The sequence below is a fragment of the Lynx rufus genome, unplaced genomic scaffold (assembly GCF_022079265.1).
Source record: "Lynx rufus isolate CCGP_SWC_20201006 ecotype Redwood Valley unplaced genomic scaffold, mLynRuf1.p SCAF_24, whole genome shotgun sequence".
NCBI classification, from domain to species: Eukaryota; Metazoa; Chordata; class Mammalia; order Carnivora; family Felidae; genus Lynx; species Lynx rufus.
The window spans coordinates 17102435-17126899 of NW_025814839.1; the positions used below are offsets into that span (position 1 = coordinate 17102435).

General features: G+C 46.9%; 1 protein-coding gene across 3 annotated transcripts in view; it reads right to left on the reverse strand.

The window, feature by feature from the left end:
- Positions 1-962: 962 nt before the first annotated feature.
- Positions 963-24465, reverse strand: part of TCN2 (transcobalamin 2) — a 41803-nt gene continuing 18300 nt past the window's right edge. Inside the window, exons 2-11 of one of the 3 annotated variants that reach the window (XM_047088140.1) lie at positions 15458-15610; positions 14898-15055; positions 10531-10723; positions 9577-9746; positions 8385-8546; positions 7141-7313; positions 6817-7003; positions 5803-5968; positions 3925-4040; positions 963-1549 (exon numbers count right to left, since the gene is read on the reverse strand). In XM_047088140.1, the coding sequence (XP_046944096.1) occupies positions 1488-1549; positions 3925-4040; positions 5803-5968; positions 6817-7003; positions 7141-7313; positions 8385-8546; positions 9577-9746; positions 10531-10723; positions 14898-14961 (1293 nt within the window). In that variant the 5' untranslated portion in view covers positions 14962-15055; positions 15458-15610 and the 3' untranslated portion in view covers positions 963-1487. Of the gene's footprint in view, positions 1550-3924; positions 4041-5802; positions 5969-6816; positions 7004-7140; positions 7314-8384; positions 8547-9576; positions 9747-10530; positions 10724-14897; positions 15112-15457; positions 15611-24465 lie in introns of all 3 variants that reach the window. The other 2 variants (XM_047088138.1, XM_047088139.1) reach the window with 2 other exon arrangements.

Genomic DNA, 24465 nt, shown 5'->3' on the forward strand with positions numbered 1-24465 from the left:
TTTTATTTATTTTTGAGACAGAGAGAGACAGAGCATGAACGGGGGAGGGGCAGAGAGAGAGGGAGACACAGAATCTGAAGTAGGCACCAGGCTCCGAGCTGTCAGCACAGAGCTGGACGTGGGGCTCGAACTCACGGACTGCGAGATCGTGACCTGAGCTGAAGTCGGACGCTTAACCAACTGAGCCACCCAGGCGTCCCTCAATATAAGAATTTTTAAATCGCCTACTTCCCCTTCCAATCCAGATGCTAAATATTTGAAACTGGAGCCCTAGGAAGAGGCATATATGTAATATGCAGGTTTGATAACTTTGTAGCGCTGTAGCTCAGAAAGCCCCTCTGAGACAAGCCCCCTTCCTAACCTCGGTGAGGTGGGGCATGTGGGGTGCCTCCTTGGCCTGAACCCCACTTCCTGAGGTTCCCGAGGTCAGCTCGGGGTTCAGGGCCCTCCCACTAACAGGCAAGGTTCTGGGGCCTGGCTGCTGGGGCCTGGGGTGGTACCCTGACTGTGTTGGGCAAAGCAGAAGCGAGAGCCCAAGCTCTAGGGTCCTGGGCCTCAGGTTGCCTTTGGGTTCTGCCATATGGTCATAACAACCATGGGAACCCCCAACTTTCAGTGTTTGAGTGGAAGAGCCAGGAGGCCACCCCAGGCCAGGTCTGTCTCCTAAGGCACGTCCCCTGCCTGACATTGTGGGTGAGTCACATGTCCTCTTTGAGTACCAATTTCCTTAACTGTAAGGCAGAGATGGAAACAAAAATATCCACAACGTCAGAGTCATGCAAGAAAGTGTCTAGCAAGTACATGCTCCCTAAACAGCAATCACCTTTGCTACGGCCTGCATCACTCCCCCAGCACCCAGGAGAAGGCTCACCCACCTTCTTTTGCTCCCCTGCAGGTACCTCTTCCTTCTGTGTTCCAGCCCCTGGCACTCACTCACCAACTTGAGGCATCAGGACGCTGGGGCAGGTGCACAAACACTTTAATCATTTCATAGGCAGGGTTTGATCGTCTCTGCGGAGCCCCCACCAGCTACTATGCCACAGCAAGCACTGGGGCCACCACCATGAAGGTGGAGTTGAGAGCTGGGATCAGGGCTGTAGCCCCTGGGCCATAGAGGTCTCCTTGCAGGGCTTCAATCCCAGAGGGGCAGTCCTCATAGCACCAGTAGCCGGTGACTTCTCCTCCTTGTGTTGAGGAGTCGGAGATGCTTTATACCCTACAGACCATGCATGGCCTTCAAAGGATGCCTGTGTGGCCAGACTGGGCCAGACTGGAGCAGACAGCCCTCCCAGGGAAAGCGCTTGGTTAACTGATCCAGGGTGGATGATAGCTTAGGACCTTCACAAGGGTGGTAGCTGGAATGATCCAGGGGACCCTATCCAAGTGCACATGAGGTAGCAGCAGGGTTAGGCTGTTACAGCGATGTCTGGAGGGAAGGCGGAAGCCCAGGGAGTGGGCAAGGCTGCTGGGGTGAGTGAGCGCAGAAGCTACCAGGTAGCCAGCCTCAGCTCAATGGTTTCTCCGTCCTTGGGGGTGTATTCAGCAATACCTGCAGAAACAGATTGAGCAGGGGGGTTAACAGGGAAGAGAATCCTATCCCCAACCTCTTCTTATGGACAAGCACCCTGAGGCCAGGGTCTATAAGATCCACTCAGGGCTTGGTGGTGGGAAAGTGGGAACTATGCAGAGCCAGTCTGGAAACTGAAATTAGCTGTAACCTCGGGTCCCTAAGGCCCACAGGCTTATTTTAAGGTGGGGGAGCCCCCCCAGGGGGGTATACAGGACAGCATTCTGGATAACTAACACAGGGTGAAAGGAGCCAGAGACCCCTTGACAACACCTGGTGGGCAGGGTCACTGTCTTCATAGTCCCCTGTGGGGCCAACGGGAAGAGGGACTTGCTCAGTGTGGTCTGAAGGAAGAACCAAGACTGTGAGTGAAGTCTCCTTCAGGGCCAGCCTCTCATCACTAGAGACAAACCAGGCTCCAGCATGATACCTGGGTTCAAGCCCCAGCTCTTCACTCATCAGTGGTATGACTTTGAGCAAGTTATTTAACCTCTGTGAGTGCTAGTTTTCCCATCTCTGAAATGGGGACAATAATGGTATCAACAACCAGGTATTCCTTTTTCCCCATGAGAGGGGGTTCACGCTGGACTGGAGGGCTAGGGGGTGAGAGATAGAGGACACATGTCCCACATCTGCCTCATGATTGAGTTGTCCCAGGCTACCCTCCCTGCGCCACCCCCTTCCTTCCCCACAGCCCAGCCTCAGTAATCAGAGGCCAGATCTGGGGTCTCCATATGCCACGTCTTTGTTTTATTACTCAATCTTCTCAGAAGCCAGGCAGAGAAAGAGAATGCTTTTTCTTGGACTCCTTCAGAAAGTCCCACATTCTGGAAAGCACTTAGCTCAATTCCTGGCACATGACAGGTGCCCAACAGAAGCTCCAGGTAGCAAGAGCAGGGACAGATGACCCTTAAGAGTCTGCCTGGTGACTGGGGGCTGATGCACAAGGATGCTCATGACAGCTTGAGGTGTAAGAGTTAAAACTGGAGACACCCCAAATATCTAGCAGAAATCAAGAAGCTGCAGCCTATCCATCTCACTCCATGCCCCACCGCAGCACCCAGTGCCAGGGCAGGCCCTGACTGGCCTAAACCAGGTGTGTGGCAATCCTTGCTCTCCAGCCAATGGTGAGTGCAGAACCTGAACCAGCTCCTAGCAACAGGGATGGGTCCAGGAATGTGCCTGTGTCCCAATTCCACCTTTGTCTGCTGGGGGCAAACAAAGTTCTAAAAGGGAGCAGCTCTGGGAAGACATAAGAAGGGTGTGGAAGCCAACAGAGAAAGGAGTATGGAATCACAGGGGAGCAGAGCTGGAGACCAGGTTACACCAGCCCTGAAGTCCTCAGTCCAAGACACTCTGGACTTGGGTCACAACAACCCAATGGATGTCATACAGTGGAAGCTAGTTTGCATCGTGTTTCCTGTTACTTGCAGCTCAAAGCATCCTCGTGAGTGATATATTCTACGTGGCTATTACAAAGGAAGGGGGAAATCTACATACAGCAACACAGAAAGATGTCTACAATACATTAAGAATGAAAAAAGGGGCGCCTGGGTGGCTCAGTTGGTAGAGCATGTGATTCTTGATCTCAGGGTCATGAGTTCAAGTCCCACACTGAGCACAGAGCTTACTTTAAAATAAACAAACAAATAAAATGTTTAAAAAAAAGAACAAAAATTAAAAAAAATAAGTTGCAAAACAATATACAGGGCTCTGCCATGCAGTATGCTAGCACTAGCCACATGCAGCTATACAGTGTTTGAAATCTTAGCACAGAAAAAGCATGCAAAATGTCACTAATAATTTTACATTGATTATAACTTGGAATGATAATATTTTGGATATATTTGGTTAAATAAGATACATTATTAATATTAGTGTCACCAACTAGAAAATTTAGAATTACACATGTGCCTTGCATTTTACTTCTGTTGGACAGTATTGCTACAGAGCATGGCTCCATTTTTATGAAAAAATAAACTTATGTATTTAAAAAATTAGGTAGAAAAAATACACCAACAGTTAAAAACAAGAAATAAAAAGCAAAAACAAAAACAAAAAAAAAGAAAGAAGAAAGGAAAAGAAAATATATCAATAGTTAAAAGAAGTTATTTCCGGGTAGCAAATTATAGGTGATTTTACTTTCTTCTTTTTTGCCTGATTTCCTAGAGTTGCCACAGTAACTTACATAAAAATTCTTAAGCATTCAGTTAAATAACATACAAGCAACCTTGAGCATCAGTGATTATCTGAGGCTGAGGCCCAGAAAGATTCAGAGGAAAGCTGAGGTGTGCTGGCCTCACTGCAACAAGGCTGGATGGGGGAAATGTCCAGAGGTAGCTGGCCACCAGACCTACCCTGTAGCAGTGGGGTGTCAGGGGCTCGGAGGAGCTGCCAGAACTCACGTTCCCCGGCTTCTTTTCCCATCACAGAGGTCAGGAAGGGGCCTGACAAGGTGTTCTGCGTTCCATACCTACCAAAGGGACAAACAGAGGGAGAAGTGACTTTTGCTCCCACTGACCCAACAGCAGGAGCAGAACTGCCCCCACCAAGAAAGTCCTGGCCTCTCCCTTAGGGCCAGAGTCCTTCCCAGGCCATAGGCCTCACCTCCATGCCTCCTCTGCAGCCCCCTGACACTGCCCACCCAGGGGACTTCACCCCCTCTGCATTGACCAGGACCATGGCCTACAGGAAGGGACACCTATTATATTAACAACTCAGCAGCTGCCCCTTCTCTGGGAGCTGATATTGCAGGGGTGACGGTCAGAAGATGCCAGCCCCATATATAAGATGCCAATGCCCAATGAGAGAGGGTGAAGCCAGCATGCAGATAAAAGCAGGAACATGTGAGATGGAGACACCTGGTGGTGGCATTGGGTCTCTGGTTCTGGAAATTTTATGACTCAGTGGCACTCCCCTCTTCTTGTGGCAAGATTGCTCAGTCTTCTCTCTGATTCTACACACCCCATGCTCCCCGTTACCAGAGAGAGTTGGAGTTAGATTTCTGACCTTTGCAACCAAGAGACTCCTTATTCACACCACCCCCACCCTGAGCTCCTGGTCTCCAGCTCTGTGTTTCTCCAGACCATGTGGATGCTGCTGCCAAAGGGATCCTCTTAAATCCATAGGCCATGTTCTTCCTCTCCCCAAAAGGCTTATCAACGTTTCTGTCTTAGAGAGGGAAGGTTTTTACAGTTTTAAGAAACAGAAAACCACTCATGGTGACTTAGTCAAAGGGAAAGTGTTATTTGAGGGGGTGTCATGGAGCAGTCCCCATTGCCCTGTCATTCCCTAACTCTATGGGTCCGTGTGGCTGCTTGGAGCACGTCTCTTTGTTTCTCTCTCTCTCCTCTCTTTCTCTCAGGAATCTCTCTGCAGTCCAGCTTTCCCTGCCATGCATTCATGTGCCGTCAGACATGGCCTTCCTGCCTGGCCTCTGCACCCAGTTCAGACACCTACTTCCACTAACAGAATTGCTTCTCTGATTAATATCCCTGATGTCTTCTCAGAGGCTTTGGAATTCTGAATTAAAACGTTAAGTTCTTTTATTTATTTATTTATTTATTTATTTTTCATTTTGATGACATTTTACAGACAGGAAGGCCAGCAGGTTCTGGGTAATCTCAATGCCTGCTGGACTGTGGCCTGTCAAAGGTGCTCGGTGTGTGTGGCCGTCTGGGACTGTGTTGGCTCCCAGCAGTATTGCTGTATGAGCTGCAGGCTACCAGGAAGAGAACTGAGGTGGGCTTAGTAGGTAACTCATCACAGGGAGTAGACCAAGCCCATCTGATAATAAAAATTCTTATTCTTATGAAAGCTAACATGTATTGAGCTTACTAAGTGTGGGACCCTGCATATGTAATAAGCATGTTCCATGTCTTCTTTGTGCACTAATTCCTGGACTCTTTGCATGGGCCCCGTGAGGGTACAGCTGGTGTCTTCAATGGCTCATTGGAAATAACGGGTTCTGGGCCTGTAGCTGGGGAGTGGTGGAGCTGGGATTCCAGTGTGGGTGCTCTGCCTCCAGAGCATGTTTTCATAGCTACAGAACAGCGCTGGCCCATGGCTGTCTGCTTCCACTACAGCGTGAGCTATCAGGGTTGGAGAAGGTAGAAGCAGAGCCTGGGCCGGCACCTCTCTTGAGGGAGCCTTCTCTTCCATCCTCGTCCCATCCAAGTTCTGTTTCAGGGATGTGGGGTCAGGAGGGGGTGAGGGCTGGGAGGTGGGGGTCTCACATGAATCCTCTGAGCTTCTGGGCCTTCTTAAGGACATCTTCCAAGGAGGACCCAGCAGGGACAGAGATGGAGTTTATGTATGGTGGCGAGACACTGGGGACCTTCAGCACGACACGGATGACCTCTTGGGGCGGTGAAGGGGTCTCCACAACTGGTTCCAACATGACTATGTCAGGGAGAGAGGAAGGGGCAGCTGGTGTGAGGGCAAGGAGCCAGGTGTTGGTGTTCCTTTCTTCCCTCGAAGACACTGTGGCTCGTCAGAACCTCTTCCTGCCCCTTGGTCCCATCTCAGCCAGCACCACCAGCTGCCATCCCAGCCTCCCTTGTCCCTTAGCCCCCCAGTTCCCCAGCTGCCCAAAGTTGGGCCCCTCACTGGTTTTTCTGCCTCCAGTATCCCCCTTCCCACATAGCACCCCAGAGGGCTCTTTCTAGAACATGCATTTATTCATATGACTCCCCTGTTACCTCCGAAGGTCTCCTCTCTTCATTCTCCTGCCTGTAAGCCCAGCTCATTCTCCCAGACCCTACTCTCTAGTAAGACCTTCCCCAAAATTTCAGTCTTTTCCACCTCAGTGCCTGTTCTTGCTGCCTCCTCTCTCCTCTGCCCTTGCTACCTTCTTCCTCCACTAGCAGATCCCACTCTCCAACTCAAGTCCGTCTCCCACATGAAGCCCTGATTCAAGCTGCTAATTGGAACTCATTACGATGTATCAGAGCTACCCAAAATGTGTCTCTCCCATTCATTCATTCAAACATTTTTATATCGGGCATCATGCAAGGGGCTACAGATTCATGGCCCACCCAGAGCTCTCTATTTGGTATCTCTCTCCTCATACTGTGGCTTTCTAGAAGCTGTGACTGCATCTTAGCTAACAGTATGTCCCACGTGCACTCCCAAACCCCCGTTGATTCAGCAAATCAGGACTAAGCAACTTCCCTTCCCTGACACATGCAGACTTCAGGAAGGGCCCTGCAGACTGAAAAGAACAGGGCTCCCCTGAAAGGCCTAGCTACCTCTTGGTGCCTCACAGTCTGGGGAGATGAGATCCACATAGCTCTTGCCATTCAGGACAGGCAGCAGCTGGGAAATCATGAGAGCGTTCTGGAAGGCCCCATCCTGCACACTGGCCAACAGAGCAGCCCTTGCCTTAAGGCATGCTGTGCCCAGCTCCACCCCAGGCATGGAGGACTTCATCAGTAACTGGTGACAGAACGGGGAAGAGAAGGAGGAGGTGAGGTGGGTCAGCTGGCATGGAGGGGGCAGGTCTTCCAGCCTCTGACCAGGCCACCTCCCACCAAACACCAGGGTGGGCTATGGCCCCAAGCTCTCCTTCCTACCTGTAGTGCCAGAGGGGTGCTGTAGACATTTCCAAAGTAGCCCTCAGGGGTCTGGGCCTTTAGGATCTTCTCTCGTATGTTCTCAATGGCCCGGGTGATCTGGTGTTTCCGATTGGGGTTGAGGTTGGAGTGCTCTAGACAGGTGAAGGCCAAGCCTGCCATGGCCACTGTGTCTGCAGGGGACAGAGCCAATTGGGGTCAGACCAGGCAGGGCCCTGGGGCAATAGGTGACCACCCAAGGCCTCGAAGAAGGGCCATAATCAGATCAGCAGTTTAGAAAGTTTTCACCAGCTAAAGGGAACAACTCAGTCCAGTGTGCCTAGAGTTTGCTCAGTTTGGCCACTGTAAGTCCAGAGTCCTGGAAGCCGCTTAGTTCCAGGCAAATGGGGATGATAGGTCACCCTACCCCTGTCTATTATTTAAGGGTTAGAGGTTAGGGAGAGAACCTGGAGGAGAGAGATCCAAGAGGACTTTATCTTACACCACTCATTCCCAAACCTGCCTGCCCTTTGAAATCACCAGGGAAGTCTGGAACTCACTGATAGCTGGGTCTACCTCCAGCTAGATTTAATAGGTCCAGGGAGCTTCCTGGGCCCCAAGGTGATTACTGTGTCCACAGTGGTTTTTCTACAAGCCTCGGGCAGAGAAAGCTTCCTACTGCCTTCTCTCTGGGGCACCTCCTTGCCCTCCCAACCTACTCCATCCTACCCCCACCCTATGCGAGGCACACACACTCACTCACAGAATGCCAGAACTGAAAGAGACCCTGAATCACAGTGACAAGAAAGGGCACTGGAAGCCCAAGGTCACATAGTGAGGTAGCAGTTCCAAAATCCACGTCTCAGGCTTCCAAGCTCATATAATGACATGATCATAACTATGTATCCAGAACTTCTCTGTGCCAAGCACCAATCTAAGTCCTTTATTTATAAGGCATCTTCTATCAAGATACTGCTGGGAGGTTATTTTACAGGAGAGGCTGAACCAGAAAGGCCAGCTGGCTTGCCCAGGGTGTCCTACAATCAGTGTGTGTGACAGAGCAGGGGTCAGGATCTCAGTTCAGCTCCAACACTGGCTCACAACCACTGTACCACACTCAAGAGTCCTCACCATTTCACTCCTAAGGGACTCATGAGGAGGGGTCCCAAGGAAAGGTGATCTTGGGCCGAGGGGTAGAGGCCCTCAGTTGGGGCTGGGGACTGGAGGAGTGCCAGCCTGGCTTTAGCAGGGTCTAGCCCACTCACCCACAGAGAGGTGGCCCTGGTGGAGATGCTGTTCATGTTCCACGGCATACAGGAGCTTTCCCACCACACTGTCATGGAGCCGCTTCTGGTGAACACACAGGGCCAGGATGCCCAGGCCATACTGATAGTAGCTGGTGTGGGGCTGGCCTTTGTTATTGTGTCCTGGGAGGGAGAAAACCATGGGGCAGGGACTTCATACCAGGCCTGAGGGGTTGCCTCTCTGCCCACTCCCAGCAACCAGCCCAGCCGGCACGCAGGACCCCCTTGCCTATGCTTCCTGACACCCTCCTTTGGGTCACGAGATCCTTCATTCCTTCATTCCCTCAATCCGTTCTTGCTGAAGATCCACTACGTGTCAGGTGCTGTGCTCAGAGTGATGACCAAGCCGGTGGTGACCGGCCAGGCACAGCACAGCCAGGGTCTCCAACAGTAACACAACCTGTACTCATGACAGCATGATTAGTACTGAAATGTGGACTGAAGTCTCTGGGGCCATATGGTAGAGGTCTTTGACTAGCTGGGGAGTCAGAGCAGGATTCTCTAAGACAGTGATGCTGGGATGGTGGGTGGGGGGGAGCTAAGGTGGAGCAGGAGTAAGCTAGAAGGGGAGGGAAATCTTCTAGATAGAGAAAACATATATTAAGACCTTGATCTGCAAGCTGAGAGATCAGTGTGGCCAGAGCCAGAGGGGCAGGTGAGTGGGTGAGCCAGAGAATGGGAGAGCAGGTCTTAGAGAGGAGAAGAAGGGAAGACAGACTGGGCTTGAGGTGCTGTGGACACAGCAGTGGGCAGCCTGTGCAGGGTTTGAGCAGGGCTAATAACATCAGATTTATATTTAAAATGCTTGTTCTGGCTGTCATGTGCCGGGCTGAATCAGGAGGCAAGACAGTTGGCAGAGAGAGGCTGAGGAGTAAGTAGTACAGGGGCTGTGCAAGGGGTCGACAGTCAGGACAGTCATGGTGGCTGAGCAGTAGAACTTGTCAACAGAGTATATGTAGAGTGCAGGAAAGGCTTGATCAAGGATGGCAACTGCAGCAGGCCCAAACCTCTAGGTGGATAGTGACACAGGCAGAATGAAGGGTAGGAAAGAAGCCTGAGGAGAAAACCCAAAGTTCTGACTTAGATGCTTCCCCACAGAATACTATCTGATGAGCCCCACCCCCCAACACTTGGCAGACCATGTCCCCCTCACCAATGGCCTTTTTCTCATCCTCCAGGAACCGCTTCAGCTGCGAGACCAGCCTGTCCCCCTTGCGGCCCTCAACAAGCTCACAGTTAGCCCTGAGAGCTAGCAGGTAGAGGGCCAGCTGGCCCATGGAGGGCTTGTCCTGGTAGTCACTGTTGTCATCATTGAAGGTAAGCCTAGGAAAAAGCCAGTTAACAACACTTCTGTAAGAAAGTGCCACCCTGGTGAGCCTGGCTTGGGGCACCCCCCTCAACATCATAAAGTGAAAAAAAAACCTAACAATAAGAAACTTTGCTAGAACTGCCCAAAGCAGATGTAATCAGCTGTGCAAGTTGTAAGGTGCATGCCACACATATTTCATAAAGATGAAAAATTAGACTCAAGGACAAACCCTGAGGGTTCTCACATCCAAATGACCTGTGCTTACCCCACCATTTTGATCACACTTTGCCTACACAGTCTTCCCTTTCTTCCCTCTCCCTGCCCTGCATCCACTCTTTGAGAGGGAGTCCAAGCAGGACAGGCTTCATGGTGTTCCTGATCCTTCACCTCTCATTCAAACTCCCACAGTGAGCCTCAGAACAGGTCTTCCTTAATGCCCCTGGAAAGGGAGCACAGAGTTAGATGCTGCTAGATGCTGCTTCTGGGTTTAGTATGGAAGATTGCAGTCGTGGATTAGTGATGTCTGCCTCAGCATGGGAGGGAAGCACAGACGGATGCTGCTTCTGGGCTCAGTATGGGGTGGGGGGCAGAGGGGGAACTGTGGTCATGGATTAGTGATGTCTGCCTCCAATCTGGTCAAGCCAACCCCATTCTACAGATGGAGGAAGTGCCAAAGGAGACAAACTTGCCCAAAATCTCCCAACAAATCAATGGCAGCCCAAACGAGAACATAGTTCTCCTGTCTCTTAGGATGTGGAGCAAGGTGTGGGGAAAGGAGAAGAAAGTGAACAGCAATACCCCAGGAGGCTGTGCTGGTAACTGAGTTTGAGGATGTGCAGATAGAAGGCCTCCCTGGCCCCGGCCTGCAAGCTGGAGAGGCGCAGACCCACGTAGATACTGGGGTTCAGGTGCTCCAGAGACAGCCAGTCCATCCAGGGCAAGAGGCGCTGGCCCAGCCTCTCCACCAGCTTGCTATCCACCTGTGGTATTTCTTAGGAAAGAGAACAGACCAAGTGAGGTCACAAGGCCAGGCCACCAGCAAGGAACTGCTTTTACCTTACCAGGGCCTTCTCCGGGGTATAAACAGCTCTACTCCCTCTCCATCCAGTACACACCCTACTTGTATGGGGAAATATGGCTGTAATAAAAGGCAGTATGTAAATAGGGGAAAGTAGATTTCCCAGAGGAGCAGTTGGAGTGGGCCAGGGAGAGGTGGCGGGCTGAGGGCAGAGGAAGCTGGTACCGGGCAACCAGTCTGCCATCAGGAGTAACAGAGAATGGAGGCCAAGCTGTGTGATATGCCCCAGCCACTGTGCCCGACCTCACTTGGTCCTCATGCCAGCCCTGTGGCATAAGTACTGTCATCATTGCTTTGCACAAAAGAGGAAACAGCCATTCAGAATTAGGTTGTGTCTTCCAGAAGGTTGCACGGCCAAGGATAAACCTGCCTACAAAACGGCTGTTCTCTGGTGCTCGGCTAAATTCATGTTCTATCCATTTACACAAACTGCAACCCACATGCAGAACATGTTACATACCCAGTTTTAAAACTCTGCTGGCTGCCTATGGCTAACTGGGGCTCTCCTGGTGAGCTTCCTCTGTATAGATCTCAAAATAATGCTTTTCGTATCACATCTGTTTAGGTGAAGGGGACCTGAGATTGAGGGGTGAATCCTTGGAAAGCCATCATTGTTTACAACCATTTCTCTGTGTGCTTTGGGATTTGCCTGAAACTGTGTAACCAAAATGCTGACATACCAGGGGAAGCCTCAGGGATATTTTCTAGCTCCAGCTGACTGCTGCCTTCCGCCCTTAGGGAAGGAAACTTGAGCTCAGTAGGTGGCCCTGGAGGCACTTTGGACTTTTCCCCATTTACTGCCTCCCAGTTGCTGTAGGGCTCCAGCTACTTCCACTGGGCCACATCTCAGGATGCTGGGCAGGCCACCCCTCCCAGGAGATTCAGCAATGGAACTGCCAACCAGAGCTCTTCACCTGCCTCTTGGGCCTTCTGATACGAGGACAGGGTTCCTCTCATACAGGCCCACCTTTCTTGGTTTGGGTCCCACCATTTTTTTTTTTAAAGTAATCTCTACCCTCAACGTGGGGCTCGAACTCACGACCCTAAGATCAAGAGTCCCATGTTCTACAGACTGAGCTAGCCAGGTGCCTAATGGGTCCCACCATCTTATGCCTCTTTTCCCAAAAGTCACAGGTATTTGTTGCTACCTGTGGAGGTGGTGGGGGTAAGGGGTAAGGGTGACTTTTCTTTCTCTTTCTCTTTCTCAGTGCCTTTCTGTATCTGCTTCCATTTCTGTAGGTATTTCCCTCATTCTCTCTGGATCTGTCTTAGTCTCTACCTCTTTCAGCCTATCTCTCTGGTCATCTGTCTCTCTGTAACTCTCTTTCCCTCTCTCTTTTCTTCAAACTGGTAGGGGAGCCTCACCCCCACTCCAGGCTTTGACCTCCAGCAGATGAGTCAGCCCTGGGGCTACAAGTGATAAAAAGAGGAGCCAGAGCTATAAAGAGAGGCTGATAACCACAATTCAGCCTCCTTAAAAGGAAGGAGCCAGGCAGATTCACCTCAGTAATAAAAGTGGCACTGGAGGGGCGCCTGGATGGCGCAGTCGGTTAAGCGGCCGACTTCAGCCAGGTCACGATCTCGCGGTCCGTGAGTTCGAGCCCCGCGTCAGGCTCTGGGCTGATGGCTCGGAGCCTGGAGCCTGTTTCTGATTCTGTGTCTCCCTCTCTCTCTGCCCCTCCCCCGTTCATGCTCTGTCTCTCTCTGTCCCAAAAATAAAAATAAACGTTGAAAAAAAAAAAAATTAAAAAAAAAAAAAAAGTGGCACTGGGCAAGCTCCCTCCCGTGGTGCCTCCTGCTCACAGGGCCACGCAGCGTTGCCAGCTGACTGGCTTTGACATTCAGAAGCATAGAAGCCTACCCTGGGCAAGCATTAGTGCAGCATCCTTGTCAATTTCACAACTGCACAGAGCTTTAAGCTGGTAAAGCAGATGTTATGGGGTCCTTCACACCACACCAAGGAGGAAGGCCAGGAAGCATTCTTAGACCATTTTGCAGGTGAGGGAATGAGGGTTGAGCAGGTAAGTGGCTCAGCAGTAGTGGGCTGTACCCCCAAACCCTGCCCAGGGCTTCTGTCTTGACTATGGGCCCACTATTGAATGGTTCATGCCCAGTGAGGATGAGGACTGGGTCCCAGGTCTCCCCTGGGGACTATCTAGACAGGAACCAAGATCCAATAGTGAGGGGTCTGGTTGCACTTATGGAACACAGGTTGGAGGCTCCTGGTGCTCAGGGAAGACCCTGGCCTGGAACTCTGAGAACTGAGTCCAACAAAGCCCCGACAGGTCACCGGGCTCCTCCAACCCTTGACAGACTCATCTGTCACTTGGACATGACTGAACCTGCCTCTCGATTTCTCCAAAGATCACAAGAGACACTGGGAGTGAAAGCATATTGCACAGTGTAAGGCCATGGGCAGAATATAAGGAGGGAGGAGAGGTGGGTAGCCCCAAAACACAGAGGCTTCCCTGCCTGCCTTCTGCTTTCTGCCCATCGCCAGTGCACAAATAGCCCCAGGCCTGTGTGCTCAGACTCCCAAGGGTTCCCAGAGAGACTCCTGGGGACACGGGCACACAGAGCTGAAGCAGCCAGGCTCCTATGCTAGTATGCAAATGCCTTGCCATGACCTGCCACCTGTGCCTCTCTCAGGCTTGTCTCCTGTAACAGTGACTGCATACTAGCTTCCCTCTGCCTGGGATGCCCGTTCTACCCCCCAAACACACTCTTTTTCTTGCCAGCTCCTTTTCTTCCTCTGGGCCTCAATCCCCCTGTCACCCTTGGTCCTCGGAAATCCTTCCCTGAACGCTCTTCCTGAATCAGTGGCCCCCAGCTCTCCACCTCCATGCCTGGCTCACTTCCTTTGGTGCTTACCACGGCCCCCAAATACAGCACTGATTTGTCTCTTGACTTCTTTTGTCTGTCCCCTTTACTAGAACAGATGGACTAGGAAGACAAGGATGGGACCTGTCTTGCTCCTTGTTCTTTCCCCAAAGTCTAACACTGCACTGACACAGAGAAGTCTTAGTCAATGCATGTTGAATGAATAAATAAACCCATGAGTGAATGAATGGGAGCATTTTTGTATGGTGGGCTATCAGACATACACAGTTGACCCTTCAACAACACGTGTTTGAACTGCATGGGTCCACTTATATGTGAATTTTTCTTAATACAGTACAGTACTTTAAATGTATTTTCTGTGGTGCCTGGGTAGCTCAGTCACTTAAGTGCCTGACTCTTGGTTTTAGCTCAAGTCATGACTTCACGGTCTGTGGGTTCGAGCCCCAATCTGGCTCTGCACTATCAGTGCAGGGATTCTCTCTCTCTCCCTCTCTCTCTGCCCCTCCCCTGCTCACACTCTTTCTCTGTCTCAAAATAAATAAACTTAAAAAAAAGTACTTTCTTTACCTTGTGATTTTTTTTGTTTTTAATATTTTTTTAATGTTTATTTATTTTTGAGACAATGCGAGAGACAGAGTGCAAGCAGCGGAGGGGCAGACAGAGGGAGACACAAAATCGGAAGTGGGCTCCAGGCTCTGAGCTGTCAGCCCAAGGCCGACGCAGGGCTCGAACTCATGAACTGTGAGATCGTGACCTGAGCCAAAGTCGGACGCTTAACTGACTGAGCCACCCAGGTGCCCCTACCTTGTGATTTTCTTAATAATATTTTTTTCTAGCCTACTTTATCATAAGAGTTCAGTATATAATACATATAACATACAAAACATGTGTTAATTGACTGTTTACCTTATCAGTAAGGCTTCTTTCCAGTCAACAGTAGGCTATTGATAGTTAAGTTTTAGGGGAGTCAAAAGTTATACATGGATTTTTGGCTGCATGGAGGGTTGGCAGCCCTAACCCACATTTTTCGAGGGTCAACTACAACTAATCTCATTATAGTGTGTCAAACATTGAGGTCCAGCTAAGTTCCAACTGTTAATGAAGCCCAAAGGGGCAGATATAGTGCACCCTCCCACACACCCCAGCCTACTTCCCCAGGTATTATATAATCAGGGGCTTGGACATTATAGTCCTCCCTCCTAAGGACCCTGGAGGAAAGAGGCGCAGGGTAGATCTGGTTACTCACCGCAGATATCAGCGAGAGCCCCCAGGCCCCCAAGCAGGAAGAGGAGGACTCCAAGGTGCCCCATGGCAGGAGCAGGTGGGTGAGCAGCAGGCGGGAAGCTGGACAGACTCCTAGGGCTGGTCTTGCAGAGGCTTTCCTAACCACAGCCGGTCACAGCTCTAGAAGAGGCAGCTTCCTGTCACTGATTAATCCCTCCACGCCAAGCAGCAAACTGCTAAGTCAACAGAGAGAAAGAGGAAAAGATCTGTAGCTGAGGGAAAAGGAAGGGCAAAGAACAGAGGAAGGAAGGGCAGAGCAGTCTTCCTGGAGGTAGGGAACGGCGGGGGGGTGGGGGTGGCGCAAGTAGGAATGGTATGAGACACCTTGAGGCCAGCCACATTCCGTCTTGCTGCCTAAAGAGCCCTGGGCAAGCACAGAAGGCCTGACATCTGATCTGCCCAAGTCTGTCCAACTGTGCCTGTGTGGTATCCCTTTCACTGTTCCAGCTGTGGACAGGAAGGACTGGGGTGCCTACCTGGTACCCCCCACCCCCAACAGAAGGAGACCCTGGAAGTGCTCACCCAGTTCTGGGACAGGGAGCAAACAGAAAGCTGTAGTGGTCACATGAGTGACTGCTGGCGTCAGCTGTTCTCTGCCTGCCCGCCCAGAGTTGGGGGTGGGAGGGGCTGGACCCGGGCCAGTTTTTTCAACCGGCCAGGAAAGCTGGAGGCCTCCTGAAGACAAAACGAAACAAGGAACAGGATTTAATCATTTGAGACACGAAGCGCTGGGTAGCAGGGCTACTTATTAGGTCTAGGAAAGTAACCTTAAAAAAATCTGTAAGGAGAAGAGAGAACAAAGGATTCCTCATTTGCCTAACTACACAGGAGAATCAATGTCTAAGAGTTAACCCTGGTGGTACTGTGTGGCCTTGGCCAGGTCACTTAACCTCTCTGAGTTTGAAATAGTTTCTTCTGTGTGAGATGACAGGGTTGGATGAGATCATTCTAAGCTCCTTTCCAGCTCAACTTGTGAAAATGTTATGATCTTAAAACACCTATAATCATTTCCTCTAATGAGGAATGCAGTCATATTATGGCTAATTGCCAAGGTTTAGCCTTTCAAGATAATCTGGTTTTGTGCCTGACTTATCACAATTCAAGCTCTTGACATCGATAAATACAAGTATATGTATCTGTTTACAGAAATACTTTACAAATTAAAATTAGATTCTCTGGTGCAAGAAGGCTGGGTGTGGCCCATAGGAGTGAGGTTCTTGGGAAGGAGGGAGGCCAGCTGGAGGCCCAACATCTGCAGATTCTCAGGTTTGGACCTCCAGGGGACCCTCAGCAATTTGTGTGCAATGGAGTTGTCTTGATCTGGGACAGGACCGTCCTGGCCCCCCAACCCTCTGCCTGTGGTGGGTGGTGGTGATTCTGATTCCTGCCACTTCCAGGAAGGCAGCCTGGAGGAGGTGACCATGACGGAGGAACTCCCCATCCCCCAGCCTCTGGTGAGAAACAGTTTCCTTTAGGAGGATCACCTCTGATTCCCACAGACTCAAAAGTACTGTGGTGACCAACCAGGGAGGAGGCACATTCACCATAGCTTATCAGAAACAGAATCACTGGGGGCAAAGCTGGGCTGTTTTAGGTAATACCGTCTAGAAAAGTGAAAAAGAAAGATGACTAAAATGTTTGGTTCAGGATTTCTACTTAGGGATCTACACCAAGAAAGTAAAAGTTAGCTTGGAATGAACAAGTGAAAGTCTGCCCTGTCCATGCATCAGGACAGGTACCGATAAAGTCAGCTGCAATGTTAACAGGAAACATTTTTCCCAAGGTCATGTTACAGCTATAAAGTGTCCCAATAATCATGTTCTTTGAGTGACTATTACTTTTTTACTGAGATTTTTTTGTTTTCCCCCTAAAATCATAAATTTGCTATTTGAAATCATAATTATAAGAAAGAAACATGCCTGGAGGAGCTAAGTCACTTTGATACAGAGAAGCAGCCTCAGGTCAGGAGTTTCTGGATACAACATTACACACCCATCCTTGTAATTTCCAAGGGAACAGGACTCTGGGTCCACTTTGCTGTCCAGGTCTGAAGTTGACCCCTCTCACGCAGCCCTGCAATGCATTGAGTCTATTGAAACACTGCTTGGTTTACATTTCATCTAACCACAGCCTTTTGTCAAATACTTCAATAACCTCTCTGTGTGGTCAGACCCCCATAGTTGCTCTGCTCCACAGAGGAGCCTGCAGATTCAAAACAGTCCCAAGGATCTGTCTGAGAAGTTCTCTTGGGACCTAGCAGCAGGGATCCAGTGTGTTCTCTCCAAGGGTCCTGGTCAGAACAACCACCCTTTGAGGATGGAGGGAGTTTCAGGTGAAAGAAGGAAAATAGCACTGCTAGGAATTTACCCAAGGGATACAGGAGTACTGATGCATAGAGGCACTTGTACCCCAATGTTTATAACAGCACTCTCAACAATAGCCAAATTATGGAAAGAGCCTAAATGTCCATCCACTGATGAATGGATAAAGAAATTGTGGTTTATATACACAATGGAGTACTACGTGGCAATGAGAAAGAACGAAATATGGCCCTTTGTAGCAACGTGGATGGAACTGGAGAGTGTGATGCTAAGTGAAATAAGCCATACAGAGAAAGACAGATACCATATGTTTTCACTCTTATGTGGATCCTGAGAAACTTAACAGAAACCCATGGGGGAGGGGAAGGAAAAAAAAAAGAGGTTAGAGTGGGAGAGAGCCAAAGCATAAGAGACTTTTAAAAACTGAGAACAAACTGAGGGTTGATGGGGGGTGGGAGGGAGGGGAGGGTGGGTGATGGGTATTGAGGAGGGCACCTTTTGGGACGAGCACTGGGTGTTGTATGGAAACCAATTTGACAATAAATTTCATATATTGAAAAAAAAAACTACAATAAAAAAAAAAAGAAGGAAAGGCTGTCAGACAGGATTACTCAGATTGTCTGATGTTGCCCAGCATTGCATGGATTAAGATAGTCTAACAGTCTTGTGTCACGTGCAAGTCTGTTTTCTCTTACTAAGCTGGAATCCAGACCTTTGGAGATGGGAAACTTGCTAAGTGGACATTTAACTCTTCCCCTGTAGCATTCTTTCCTGGATTTTGATAGTTAGCCATTAATAAGCACTAAAATGGAATGAGCTTGAACCATATGCCTACCACTGTGCTAAGCAGTTCACAAACATTCTCATCTGATCCTAATGAGAAACCTAGGAGTACAGTATTACACTCCCATTTTATAAGAAACGGGCTTGGACAACCATCTCAGCACATGGCAGAAGGAAATGGTAGGTCTTTAAGAATGTACTTCAGGGGCACCTGGGTGGCTCAGTCAGTTAAGTGTTCAACTTCGGCTCAGGTCAAGATCTCGCCATTCGTGGGTTTGAGCCCCAAGTCAGTCTCTGTGCTGACAGCTCAAAGCCTGGAACCTGTTTTCAGATTCAGTGTCTCCCTCTCTCTCTGCCCCTCTCCAGCTCGCTCGCTCTCTCTCTCCCTCAAAAAATAAAAAAAATAATAAAAAAATAAAAGAATGTACTTCAAACCTAGGCTTCAAAGAATTCCAAAAGTCAAAGAGAGAAAACAATGTGAACAGTAAACTGAACAAAATATGTATGGGATTGGAGCTCTGGGCCGGCTCAGTTGGTGGAGCATGCAACTCTTGATCTCAGGGTCATGAGTTCAAACCCCACATTGGATGTGAAGCCTACTTAAAAAAAATGTATAGGATCTATACGTAGAAAACTCTAAAATATTGATAAAAGAAATCAAGGAAGATCTAAATAAATGGAGAAATATCCTGTATCCATGGACTGGAAGATTCAATATTGTTAAGATGTCATGGTGACACTGATGTCAATGTGATCTAGAAATTCGAATGACCCCATTCAAAATCCCAGTAAGCTATTTTGTGGATGTTGATAAACTGATTCTAAAGCTTGTATGGAGAAGCAAAATACCGAGAATAATCAACTACTGAAAAAGAACAAAGTTGAAGGACTGACACTATCTAATTTCAGGATTTACTATAAAGCTACAATAATCAAGATAGTGTTGGGGCACCTGGGTGGCTCAGTCAGTTAAGCGTCTGACTTCTGCTCAGGTCATCATCTCGTGATTCATGGGTTTGAGCCCTGTGTCAGGTTCTGAGCTAATGCTGACCACTCAGAGCCTGGAGCCTGGTTCAGATTCTGTGTCTCCCTCTCTCTCTGCCCCTCTCCTGCTCGCGCTCTGTCTCTCTCTCTCTCTCAAAAATAAATAAACATTAACAAATATATATATGGTATAGAACTGGTGAAAGAATCAATGGATTGGCTAATGGAACAGAATAAAGACCCCAGAAATAGACCCACACAAAAATTGTCCACTGATATCTTGACAAAGAAGCAAAGGAAATTGACAATGGAAAAAGGATAGTAATTTTGTGTTCTAGTACAACAAATGTGCTAGAACAAATTGGATGTCCATAAGCAAAAAAAAAAAAAGTCTATGTAGGGATATGTCTTATTAAAAAATGAGAGCTAAATGTAAGATACAAAGCTATAAAACTTCTAGAAGAGGCAATAACTTTTTATTTCTTATTTTCATTTTTTAAGATTTTTAAATTTTTTAAAAGTAATCTTTACCTCCAACATGGGGCTCAAACCTATAATCCAAAAATCAAGAGTCACACGCTCTACTGACAGAGACAGCCAGGCGCCCTGAGGTGATGACTTTTTAGATACAACATCAAGGTCATGATCTGTGAAAGAAATAACTGATAAGCTGAGCTTCATTAAAATTAAAAACTTCTGCTCTGCTGAGGACACAGTCAGGAGAATGAGAAGACAAGCCATAAACTGGGAGGAAATACTTGCAAAAGACATTTATGGTAAAAGACTGTTATCCAAAATATACGAAGAACTCTTAAAACTCAACATTAAGAAAACAAGCAATCCATTTTAAAAATGGGCAAAATACCTGAACAGACACCTCATCAAAGATGATATATAAATGGCAAATAAGCATCTGAAAAGATGCTCCATGTCATATGTCATTAGGAAATTGCAAATTCAAACAACAGTGATACCACTACACACCAATAGTGCTCAAAATCCAAAACACTGACAACATCAAATGCTGGTGAGTCTGCAGATCAACAGAAACTGCCATTCATTGTTGGTGGGAATGCAAGGTGGAACAGTCACTTTGGAAGACAGTTTGGCAGTTTCTTAAAAGCAAAACATAGTCTTACTATCAGATCCTGCAGTCATATTCCTAGCTATTTACCCAACTGGAGGTCCACACAAAATTCTTCATGTGTAACTTTACAACAACTTTATTCATAATTACCCAAAACTGGAAGCAACCAAGATATTTTTTAAAAAAAAATTTAATGTTTATTTAGTTTTGAGAGAGAGAGAGAGAGAGAGAGAGCATGAGTGAGGGAAGGGTAGAAAGAGGGAGAAACAGAACTTGAAGAAGTCTCCAAGCTCTGAGCTGTCAGCACAGAGCCAGAGCCAGGGCTCAAACCCATGAACCGCGAGATGATGACCTCAGCCGAAGTCACCCAGGCATCGTCCCCCAAGATATTCTTTAATGGGTAAATGGATAAACAAATTCTCACACACATATATAATGAAATATGGTATAAATTTAAATAGCAATCAAAAGAAATGGGAAAACAAGCCACAAAGACACACAAATGAAACCTAAAGGCCTATTAATGAGTGAAGAAAGAAGAGAGTCTGAAAAGTCTACCTAGTATATGATTGTAATATAACATTCTAGGAAAGGCAAAACTATAGAGATAGTAAGATCAGGAGTTCCCAGAGACTGGGGGGAAGAAGCTAGGGTAGGGGGATTGAATAGGTAAAGCAAGAACAGGGCATTTTTTTAGCACAGTAAAACTATTCTGTATGATAGTAATATGGTGGATACATAATATATGTATTTCTCAAAACCTATAGAACTTTACAACACATAGAGTGAACTTAGTGCATGCAAATTAAAAAAAAATGATTGAGGAGATCAGGAGATTCCAGGATAGAAAGCAGAATGTGATAAGCAATCTAGTCTGTATTACCAATATATGAAACAACCTCACTGAAGGGGTGGAGGAAAGGATGCTGACCTAAGAAACTTTGAAAATGAGTGGGATTGTAAGAATAATGGCAAAAGGATTTGCACATAAGCCCTGTACTCTAAGTTGTATATCATGAGGGTATGAGTTAATTCTGATACTATTAGGCATGTGTACTGGAACTGAACAATTAAGTAAATGGATGGCAGATTATGGAAGGTAGGTTTCTCACAGCTGGAGTGGGAATTTACAGATAAGCAAGGGGAGGTTAGAATGATCCACATGATAATGGATTAGCGCTGGAGGCATCACTATGAAGTCATATTTAGCTTAACGTAGACAAAGATGGTTACATATAGAATATGTATAGATTTGTGTGTACAAAACAGAACAGTATTGTGAAAAGTAAAAAAAGGAAACCTTGTTTACAATGGCATTGGGAAGCCAGCAGGGGGAGCTCTCGTGGCCTACCACTTGTCTTCAGTTGCAGACCCTCTAAGAGACTTTGCACGTGGATACCCTAGTGTCCTAGCTGGAGGAAGGAAGATTTCCTCCTCCCCTGGCAACCACATAGCCAATGAGAGACAAAGTTCAGCAAATAAGAAGCCACTATTCTTAGAACTCCCAGTCTACTCCAATGGACTATTTACAACAGCCCTTCCAAATCCCCCTTTTCTCTATAAAAAAAGTGTTCCTCTCATTTGTTCTCCTGACTCACTTATGGTTTTGCTGTAGCTTGCCTGTCCTGGATTGCAATTCTCAGCTATTCCCAAGTAAAGCCATCTTTTGCCGGTAAAATAATTGACACTTTTACTTCTAAGGTTAACAGCGTACATACATATATTTTTTGCTATCAGCTGTGAAGGCCTAGAAGCAAAGACACCACAGTAGCAATAAGATTACCTAGTGCCCAGATTTTGGTTTATAACACTATTCTCCAATAAAAGAGAGGAGGGCTCCCTGGAAAATAGCCTGATTCTAGGACTGGGGCAAGAAATATACAAGATGAGCCTGGAACACCTTATAGTGCCAGAAAGTAAAGAAGTGTGTACACGCCAGCCCCCCCCCCTCTTTCACACACACACACACACACACACACACACACACAGAGGCATGTATGCATCTGATGGAGTGTGCCAAGGGAATAGAGAAGTCAATGAAAAGAACCCCCTAATGGCCAAAGCTGGAACAATCTGAGCAACAAAATAAAGAAGTATTAGAATATAACTCCCAAAACAACAATATCATTAAGTCCATACTGATTTCATAAATGATTGAATAAGTAAACAAATGGTGCCATAGGCTGCACATTTATGTCTTCCCAAAATTCATGTATTGAAACTTAATCCAATCTGCAACCAATGTGATGGTATTTGGAGGTGGGGCCTTTGGGAGGTGATTAGGAGCCCTCATAAGTGGAATTAGTCCCCTTATAAAAAACACCCCAGGAAGCTCCTTTACTCCTTCAGTCATGTGAAGAACACAGTGAAAAGACAACTGTCTACAAACCAGAAAGCAGGTCCTCCCCAGATATCAAATCTGCTGGCATCTTGATCATGGACTTTCCAGCTTCCAGAAATGTGAAAAATGAATTTCTATTGTGTATAAGCCACCTAGTCTAGAGTATTTTGTTATAGCAGCCTTAACAGACTAAGACAAATGGATAAGAGACAAATATCTTATGCAGAAGAACTCCAAATAATGTGTGTAGATATTCTGCCTTCTTGAAGGGGGAGCATAACTCCCCACTCCACAAGTATGGGCTATGCACAGTGATTTCCTTCAGAAGAGTACAGTATGGAAAGGAAGTGGGAGGAAGAGCAACTTTACAGTTGAGAAAAGATATAAATCCTCAGAATGAGGAATACCAGTGAATCTCAAGCCAGAGAAATATAAACAAATCCAAACTTAGATACACCATAACAAAACTAAAAATTCAAAGATAAAGAGAATATCCTAAAAGAAGCTAGAACAAAACACATTTCCTACAAGAAATAATAATTCTACTGACAGATAACTTCTCAATAGCAACAATGGAAGCCAAAACACACTAGATTAATGTCTTCATTGTGTTGAGAGAATACACCATTGGAATGGTATTCTATACCATTGGCTGGAATTCTATACCCAGTGGATCTATCATTCAAAATAAAAACTGGGTAAAATGAAGACATTTTAAGACAACCAAAAATCAAGAGTTTACCTGAAACAGAACCTCACTAACATACCTCCAGAAGAAGAAAAATGTTTACAGAAGGAAAGTCTAAGATGTAAGAAAGAACAAGAGCAAAGAAAATGTCAAGCTTGAGGACAAATGTAAACAAATATTGACTATGTAAAACAATGCAAATAATGTCTAATATACAGGGCATAACATCAAGATAAAAATAAAGTACAATTGTATATAAGTGTAGAGGGTTCAGAATGGAATTAAAGGAAATAAAGGTCTGTGTATTTTTCCTGAGAAGAATAAAATAATGATTAACTTTAGGATCTGCTAAGTCAAAGGTGTAGGTTAAAATTTGGGGGGTAATCGTTAGAAGAACAGAAACAGTATATAAACTAGTAGAGAGAAAAACAGAATTAGTATGGGGAGAATGAATCCAAAAGAAAACAAAAAGCAGTGGAGGGGTGGGGGGCGAAACCTAGAAAAAGTGAATAGATAGAACAAAAGTTAGACAGAAGACATAAACCCAAATATATCAGCTATCACAGTCCATGTACTAACAGTGTCTTGAGTCTACAAGGAGAGGATAATTTGAAACTCTACCTTTGGTACTTTCCTAGACTCCACCCTATATGTCTCATCTCTTGGCTGATTTTAATCTGCATCCTTTGCCTGTAATAAATTGTAAACATGAGTATAACAGCTTTCACTGAGTTTTGAAAATCCATCCTTCTAGTAAATTATCAAACCTGAGGATGATCTTGGGAACCCCTGAACTTGTAATTATTGTCAGAAGTGTGAACTATTCCCTATCTTCCCAGTTGGTGAACTTTTTGCACTATCTAGTCTCCACCAAAAATAACATGGATAAAGTATGGCATATTCTGTATAGCAATGAGAATGAATGGACATTCACACAACAAGGATGAATTTCATAAACATAATGTTGAATGAAAGAAGCCAGACAAAAAAGAAAACAACGTGGAAGGAAATAAAACGTCCATGGCTGTCTCGGTGCTCCTATAGAAAACCCTACTCTCCTAAGATGTGGACATGTATATGATATAAAGATAGGCAATGCTCACTTTCAATTCAACATTCAACTTTTCAGGTATCACGAGAGTTTAATCTGTAGCCATTTGTCTAGTTAATTTAAGTCCTATCCAAAAGCATAATAAAACTTCTCTTATTTCCCTGAGAAGGCCACGTGGGTACAATCTAACTAGGTCCCTGGCTTAAGCTCCCAAGGTTCCAGGAAGACTGGAGTGCTATTCTCCCCATGTACTTACTTGTCAAAATGGATAAAGC